The sequence below is a fragment of the Apus apus genome, chromosome 4, assembly GCF_020740795.1.
Source record: "Apus apus isolate bApuApu2 chromosome 4, bApuApu2.pri.cur, whole genome shotgun sequence".
Lineage (NCBI taxonomy): Eukaryota > Metazoa > Chordata > Aves > Apodiformes > Apodidae > Apus > Apus apus.
In genome coordinates this window covers 62,090,117-62,098,007 of record NC_067285.1, presented here as the reverse complement: position 1 = coordinate 62,098,007, position 7,891 = coordinate 62,090,117, and the positions used below count along the sequence as shown (strand labels likewise).

Genomic DNA, 7,891 nt, shown 5'->3' with positions numbered 1-7,891 from the left:
GCCTACAGGAAAGCTGGGGAGGGGCTTTTAATCAGAGAAGATAGTGATAAGACAAGGGGTAATCGTTTTAGACTGAGAGAGCGGAGATTTAGGTTAGATATCAGGAAGAAGTTCTTCACTATAAGGGTGGTGAGGAACTGGAATGGGTTGCCCAGGGAGGTTGTTGATGCCCCATCCCTGGAGGTTTTTAAGGCCAGGTTGGATGAGGTTTTGTGCAACCTGATCTAGTGGTAGGGTTCCCTGCTCCTGGCAGGGGGGTTGGAACTTGATGATCTTTTAGGTCCCTTCCAACCTTAATGATTCTATGATTCTAAAGACCATGGCTTGAGGGTATGAGTATTTATCTGGGAGGATGGGGAGCAGAATTTTAATCCTTGCTTTGAGCTGGCTGAAAGCTGGTGGTTAAGAGGTCTATTTCCCATATTCCTGGCAGATATGTCCCTTTTCCTGTCACAGCTGCTTTCCTTTTAGCTAACTGCCTTCTTAGCCCAGTAGTTTTGTCACTGACCCAACTTAGGAGAAGTGTGTTTGTAACTGACAGGCTTCTGCTACTTGTGGAGTTGTTTCTTTCCTCCATAATGCTCTACTTTATATTAGGTCCTTAGGTGGAAGGAGAGGCTTCCTGGCATGTTAGGCCCCCCTGTGAATGCAGGAGAACAAACTGCAGTTGTGTTTTTGGAAAGTTTAGCAGGCATTACATAGTCTTTGCAGTGTCCTTAATTTTTGGCCTGTCTTGCTTTAGCCTATATTAGCTGCCATGTAGATCAGAGCAGGAAGCTATCAAGAAATTGAATGGTTGCTTTAAAGCCTTGTGCATTTTAGTGGTTTCAAAGGAGTGGAGATGACCGATGCTCTGGATTGTGGTGTCCTACAGCCTGGAGCAAGGATTGGGTCCTTAAGGCTCCACATTTGCTGCAAATTGACATAACCATCGAGCAATCACTTGTACAAGTAACTTAATGCCTTTTCTGTTAGCCAATTCCAAGTGGAAACTACAACAGAAGATAATTCTCTAGAGCTGGTGAGTCCCTGTAAGCATAGCTAGTGAATCTGTCATCACTTGCTGTGCAAGAAGCCAAAGTTAGCCTGGAGCATTGTTCTTTTATGTCACGGAAGGGAAATGGCTCTCGTCCAGGTGATCCAGAAGCCTGAGGAGCCAGACCAGACCTTGTTGGTCTGATTAGCTGTAAATAACGCTAACTCAACTGCCCTGTTCTGTGTCTTTGGCCTTTGCTGGTTTTTTGGTGAGGGGAGGGGGAAGGACGTGGTACCAGCATATCTACTGTGCTTATGAATGGGACCACCTGTATGGTAATCTATGCAGAACTGGTTTTGATGCATGCGTGGAATGGAGAGACTGGATGGAGAGAGTACATTTATGAATGCTTGTACAGAAGCAGCTGGATCATTAGCTCAGCCATAAGCTAGGAGCATTTAAATCCTTGAAGACATTTTTGGTGGGAAGTACAGGGTAAGCATGTCCTCTGGCACCCAAGAAAGACATGGTTAGATGCTGACTTCTGCCTGAGTTGCACTTCAGGAATTTGGGTGTTGTTTTTGAGTCTCACGTGGAATAACTCACTTGGTATCACAAGTATTTAAGCCTAGTCTTACTCCCTGGGTAACACCATCATTACTAAGCCATTTTTACTAGCTGATTGATCTCCACTGATAAGCTGGCAGGATACAGTGAGTGCAGATCAGTTTGCTCTTCCAGTCTCACAGGAACAAATGCTGATAAGCAGTGTCGGGCAGGAGTGGACACTGACCCAAGTCACGGAGGGCATTCCAGGATAGTGCGGTTACTCTGTTTCAGGTACTCTCATGGGCGCATCCTAAGCCTTGCATATTAGTTAACCTTTCCCGTAGTTGCTATATGTGAAAGGTCTTTGGTTTGTGAATGAGCCAAACACATGGTGCTTGCTCACTGTATGTTGAGAGCAGAGATGTTATTTTTAGCTCCTGAATTCTTTTTCTCCTTCACTATTGGAGCTGAAAGACCTTTCATCCTTAAGACAAGCAACTGTTTGCTACATAGTGTATTTGGGACAATGTGCTACATAAGGCTAACACCTCTAGAGGGAACATTTTTTTTCAAAACGGGTAAGTGGCTTTTTAAAATAGCCATTAAAATATCTAAATAAAGTAGCTGTGCTTTAAAAAGTTTTTAGAAGAACTGTTATCTTTGGAACATGTAATTTACAAAACTCACTGCAGTAATCCTTGATTTAGAACAATTACTGCACTAAAGTACTTGCTTTTTTACCCTTTAAAAATAAAACCAAACCCCAAACCAAAAACGAGACAGGTTTCCAGCAAAGGCTGGGATAATTGGCTGGAACAGAAATGTAGCCAAGTCTTGCCAAACTTCAGTATACAGCTGCTGTTCTCTCAGAGGTCTCTTCTCCTGCCATCTGAGAGCATTCCCTTGTGCCTGGGCACTTGTTTTGCTAGAAATAAATACTGCAAGAAGGAACATACTGGTTACATTCCTACAATTGGGTTTGTGTGCAGTGCATGTTGGTTTAAGAGGAATCTGTTTTATAACATTTTTAATTATGAAATTTATTATGCAACGGAGCTTAAGGGTCAGTTATAAACAACCTAATCACAAAGCTTCCTTGGATGGTAACTCGCCTCCATCATTTCTTGTGGCTCAAGTTTGACTAAGTCCAGTCTCACAGCAAACAAGACTCAGGAGCTAGAATACAAGGTATGCTGATTCAGTGTACAGTTCATAGTATTTCTTTTGCAGTGGTGCTCACAAGCCACTGGAATAGTTTCTCTGTGGCTAGTGTTGGGGTGTTTTGAACTACTTTAGTAGAAGTCAGGCAGCTGTATGTTTTTTAGAGCTGTGGAATACCAGTCTCTGAACAAAATGGGAAAGGTATCAGAGAAGGGGCTGGTAGGATTTGGGGCTTAAAAGACACAAATATGTGTGCTTTCAGTTTTGAAGTGTGCAGAGGAGCTGCTTGCTATTGCAGGAACATCTTAAGGGCACCACTGGCAGGCCATGTTGACTATGGATCTCATACCAAGACATCAGGCCCTCTGCAGCTGATTCTGCAGCCAGCTCCAGTCCCTGACTGCGGGATAACAGGTAGGCCCCTGCCCCTTGTGTGGGCATTGACTGCATCCAGAGAGGAGGGAATGCATATTCCTAATCATCAGCTTAAAACCACTGCTGTGTTCAGTGCTGTTTTAGTAGGAAACCAAAGATAGGTGAAGGGACCACAGACCCTGGTACTTCCCCTTGTGCCAAAGTTCACCGAGAAGCGTAAGGGAGCACTGAGCCTGCCCCTTCTTTTCTCCTCATATGAAAACTAGAGACTTCTGCCCTCTTCAGGGAGAAAAGTCATCTTCCAAAATGACTTTACTTCAGGTGAGCAAACAGCTGAACAGACACTTGCATTTCCTACAAGGGAAGACTGAGCCAAAAGTCTTCTGCCTTAGAAATGACTGTGCCTTCCTCCTTTTCTTGCTTCTACCTTTGAGGGACTCTACTCCATCAAGTGCAAACCATTCTCCTTTTTTTTAAGCCAGACAATTGACTTTAGTTTTATTACAAAGCTTTTATTAAAAAACAAATGCTCAGCACATTAACTCAAACTGGAATGACAAAAAAAAAATATCGGTTGACAGTATTTTTGGCAAAGGCTGTGCCTTACTATTTTAAAAAATGGGTACATCAATGCTTATTTCAACAACTGGCATAAAATCCCACTAACAGGCTAACAAAAACAGATACAAATACAGAACAATTGAAGTAATAATTCAAGTGCTGGGCTTTTTACAAGGAGAAGGGGAATGGGTGAGAAGGAGAACTCACTGCAGTCAGATTTGCTGGATGTATTGCTTATGTTTACAGAGTAGATGATGCAAGACTGACGTGTCTACTGACCAGCTATTGTTACATTTATTTAGTTCTGTAGGACACTGTATTATATAGACTGAGAGGCCACTATTTGTTACAAATAGTTTAACAAAAAAGCCACCTTTTATCCATATGGGTTTTTCCTCTGGCAGAAGGAAAAAAAAAAAAAAAAAAAGGAAACACCCTTTTATTTAAAAAGTATTTCAGATTTCTGACACTTGTTTAAAAGCTCATACCTAGTAAAATATACACCAAAGAAATTACAAACTAAAAGTTAAAATATAAAAGCATTCAAGTTTCTTAAAAAAGCTAAAACCAAAGTTGATCCTGTCGCACCATTAAATAAAAAGAAGGTTGAGTGTGTCATCCTGGTCCAGGCAAATTCCATTCCTTGATGTGCTGTATGGGCAGCTGTGGTCTACGTTATTCCATTGGCTGAAGCAGGCAGAGACAGCCACGCTACTTTGTATGCTGACTTGATATGGACACAGATGAGATGGGGGCTTAAGAGTGCAAGGCAGAGGTGGAGTGAAGAAAAAAGCTGCTCTGCTGACCCAGGAGCTCGTTTGCTCTATTTATACCAGGGCTGGACTCTTGTGATAGTGAAGGAATTTGGCAGTGATTGTCTTTATGATTCAGTGTCTCTAGCAGTGACATCAGGGTGAATGACATCCTAGACAGACTCCTTGGGGGTGGTCTGTGTGGATGGAGGACACACCTAGGGTTTAACAAGCTTCCATCTCCAGAAGGGGTCCTGGTGTCGCTGCCTTTGCTTTGCAAGTTGAGAAAGCATTTCTTTTCCCACCTACAGGGAGGGGAGAGAGAGAGAGAGAGAAAGTGATAAAGTCTATATGGAGCGTTTGTAATTTTTTTTCCTTTAATCCTTTGAAGAAGCTGGGTCACTGTAATAATGACACCACTTTATTAGTGGAATGTGCATTTGCAATGTCAAAGTTAAGTGCAGAGTATTGCTATTTGCCCTTGCCTGAAGTTTGCAAGAATATTTATGGAGAGTACTTTGAATTGTAAATAGATGTCCATACCAAGTAGAAAGGTGAGGTTTTAAGCTATTTAGACATCCAACATATCATAGATGTAATTCCCTTTAGTAGTGGATTTCATTTATCTACAACATTTGACCCAGATATCTGTTACAAAACTAGACATTCTCAGGCTTTGGTACTACAGTGGTTGAAGTCAATTAAACCTCTACTTGAGAGCCTCAAGGGCTATTCCCTGCAGAAACAAAGAGATGCTGTCTTCGGCAAGCAGCTGGTTAGAGGAATGTGGTGGGTGAGGCTTGAGTGAACACTGACCCTACCATGCATCCACGTGACTGAGGAGGATTCCTTCTGCTCTTCAGTGAGGTAGGGTACACCTGCTAGATACACAAGAGCCACGGGCCTCTTACCTAGCAGTAAAGTTCACTAGAATCTTGGACGGATTTATGTTCTTACAGCATGCAAAAAGGCCACCAGTGCAAACCTTACTGGTATTGTTCATTCGGAGAGGAACAGCTCTTCATCATGAGATCTCTGGGTTACATCAGCTGCCTTACACAACTGTCAGCTCAACCATCACCCCTGCCCTTACAACCCAGACAACTGGGTTGTAACAGAGACTCCACCCAAAGACTGTCTAATATGTCAGATGTTTTTCCACATATGTGTCCACATGCTCTCCAGGATTATTGGCATCTTAAAAAAATCTACGTTAACCTTTAGGCCTCCAGGTATTACTCAGCTGTCAAACAAGTAGAGGGTCCAATGAGCAGAGCTTTTAAGAATGACCAAAATTAGCACAGGAATGCAGTTAAGTGGAGACAAGTGAGTTTTTTCCCCAGAAGACAAAATGCTTAGTCACACAAAGAAGATCCACTGCCAGCACCCTGAATCATGCAAGACAAGGCAGAACAAGTTTATGAAGAAATGGAGTTACTGAAACCACAAATCAAACTTTTGTTAGACTCATCGTAACAGACAGACTGCCTAAGCCTATAAGAGCAGAATTAATCAGCAAATATTACAGCAGCAGTATTTAAACCAGGGCTGTTTTAAACCATAGCTGGGTACCCACCTCCCATCCACAGCAGCTTCCATGTAAGCCATTAGAATGCAAAGCATTTTGCCTGGACTGGTTGGTCCCTCCTGAATAAGGAGTTACAAAGGCTAATGTACTCCAGGATAGAATGCCTCCAAAATCAAACCCTTTGATTTTAGTGAGCATAGGCTGAAGGCCCACAATCTTACTGAACAAGCTGACCCCTCATCAGGGGCCACCCACAGGACCATTGTTTTAGTGGAAAGTTGAAAAGAGGACACTGAAGTTTAGCTACAGACTAAGGTAGAAAGAAGCAGCACAGATTCATGCTATTCATGCTAAGCTGCACTGCATAGCTTTGATTTGAAGGACACTCTCCCCTCCCCCCCCCCCCCCCCCCCCGATACATATATTATTCATACATAATGAATAATTTTCACTGCCAGTAGCCACAAAAGGACATTTAAAGCCATATTCCGGCCTCTTAAACAGCACAGCTTAAAGTCCACAGGCAGACCAGTGATTTCAACAGAGGTGGTCTGTATTGACTAATACAGTTCCTATTTCCTCATAAAACCAGCCCAAGTCCCAACTAAAAAAAGCCTTCTGAGCTTCCTGCCTTTTTTTTTTTTTAATAAAGTAGCACAGTGCTCTGTAACACATGCGGATCAAAGAGCTATGAAGGGCTCTACCTTTCCAAGGAGCACGAAAGAGAGGCCAAGCAAACAGCAGAGGAACACTGGGGAGAGCACCCTGCAGCTTTATATTTATTTTGTGCCTTTTCATCCCAGATTTTCAAAGGTTTGGTCCAGGTTGCTCTTCCTGGGAAGGTTTTCCTCTCAGTCTTACATGAAAACATTCAGCTTCCTGTTGAGGAATGGCCTTGAGGCGCCAGGCCAGTAGTTCACAGCAGTCTGATACAAGCACTGTGATTCAGAGCTACTCCCCATTAGCAGCCAGGAATGTCTACTTCACTGAAGGAAATGAAATGCTCTTCTGTTGAGATGGTTCCCTGCCTCCTCCCCCCTTCCCTTACCAGCAAGCTGTCTTTGAAGTCAGGAGGTTAAAATAACGACTGCGGCCTTGCTCTGGCCCTCAGCTTTTTCAAACAGCAGCCATTCCATCTTTCTCAACCCAAAGGCAGCTTTTGCAGTGCCTGCCTCCTTTCCGTAGCCCCTCTCAGAACCCAGTTGTCCTCTGCTCCAGTAGAGAGGCTGCAGATCCTACTGGAATTCTGCAAGGGGGCAGGCAGAGCAAAGCCTCAAATATTTTTATTTCTAAGCGAATACTGCAGTGCAGCAAATTACACAGTAGCTATCCTGAAAACAGCATCTAGAACCCAACCTTTCCCCCAGCTGCACAGACTACAGGCTGGAAATTGCTTCTACTGCTGATAAACCAAATAATACCTAAAAGATACAAATGACGATGGTGTTGCCTTACAGATATAAAACAGGTCAAATCAGGATTCTTTTCAAGAAACCACAGGCATGTGCTAAGGAGACTGAAGACTTCCCACATCTAAGGCTTCACTGGGGGGCTGTAGCTGAAGTCTCGCCAAGCAAGGCATGCCCTAGCAAAGCCCAATCCACAAGTGAAGTCGGCGCAATCAAAGACTGCAATTACAGCTCCCTGGCTGTGGTTAGGCTTCAAAGAAAGTGCTGCAAGTCACATTTTACATATGTGAAGTCTTGAGCCTGAGCCACAATAGGAGGCACTGTCTGTGCCATTTGCAGTGTACATCTGACTGCAGGAGGAAAGGGAAAAAAAATACCCCACCTCGAGTAAAATTCAACAGTACTTCAATGTAAAAAGAAAAGCTGAAGTGATACAACTGTACTGCATGAATCACTGCAGTAAAACTAAAGCTTCCTAGCAAGCCTTTTGCTCAATGGCTGAGGGCAAGAGCATAAGAATGGGTTCAGAAATCCAACCCATGGTTGGTAATGAGATGAATTGAAGGGTGATTCCACAGGG

At 43.3% G+C, this 7,891-nt stretch overlaps 1 protein-coding gene across 4 annotated transcripts in view; it reads right to left on the bottom strand.

Annotated features, from left to right (window-relative positions):
- Nucleotides 1–3,557: 3,557 nt before the first annotated feature.
- Nucleotides 3,558–7,891, bottom strand: part of LEF1 (lymphoid enhancer binding factor 1) — a 71,047-nt gene continuing 66,713 nt past the window's right edge. For 2 of the 4 annotated variants that reach the window (XM_051616873.1, XM_051616875.1), the window contains one exon: nt 3,558–4,679. In XM_051616873.1, coding sequence (XP_051472833.1) covers nt 4,600–4,679 — 80 coding nt within the window. In that variant the 3' untranslated portion in view covers nt 3,558–4,599. The remainder of the gene's footprint in view (nt 4,680–7,891) is intronic. The other 2 variants (XM_051616874.1, XM_051616876.1) reach the window with 1 other exon arrangement.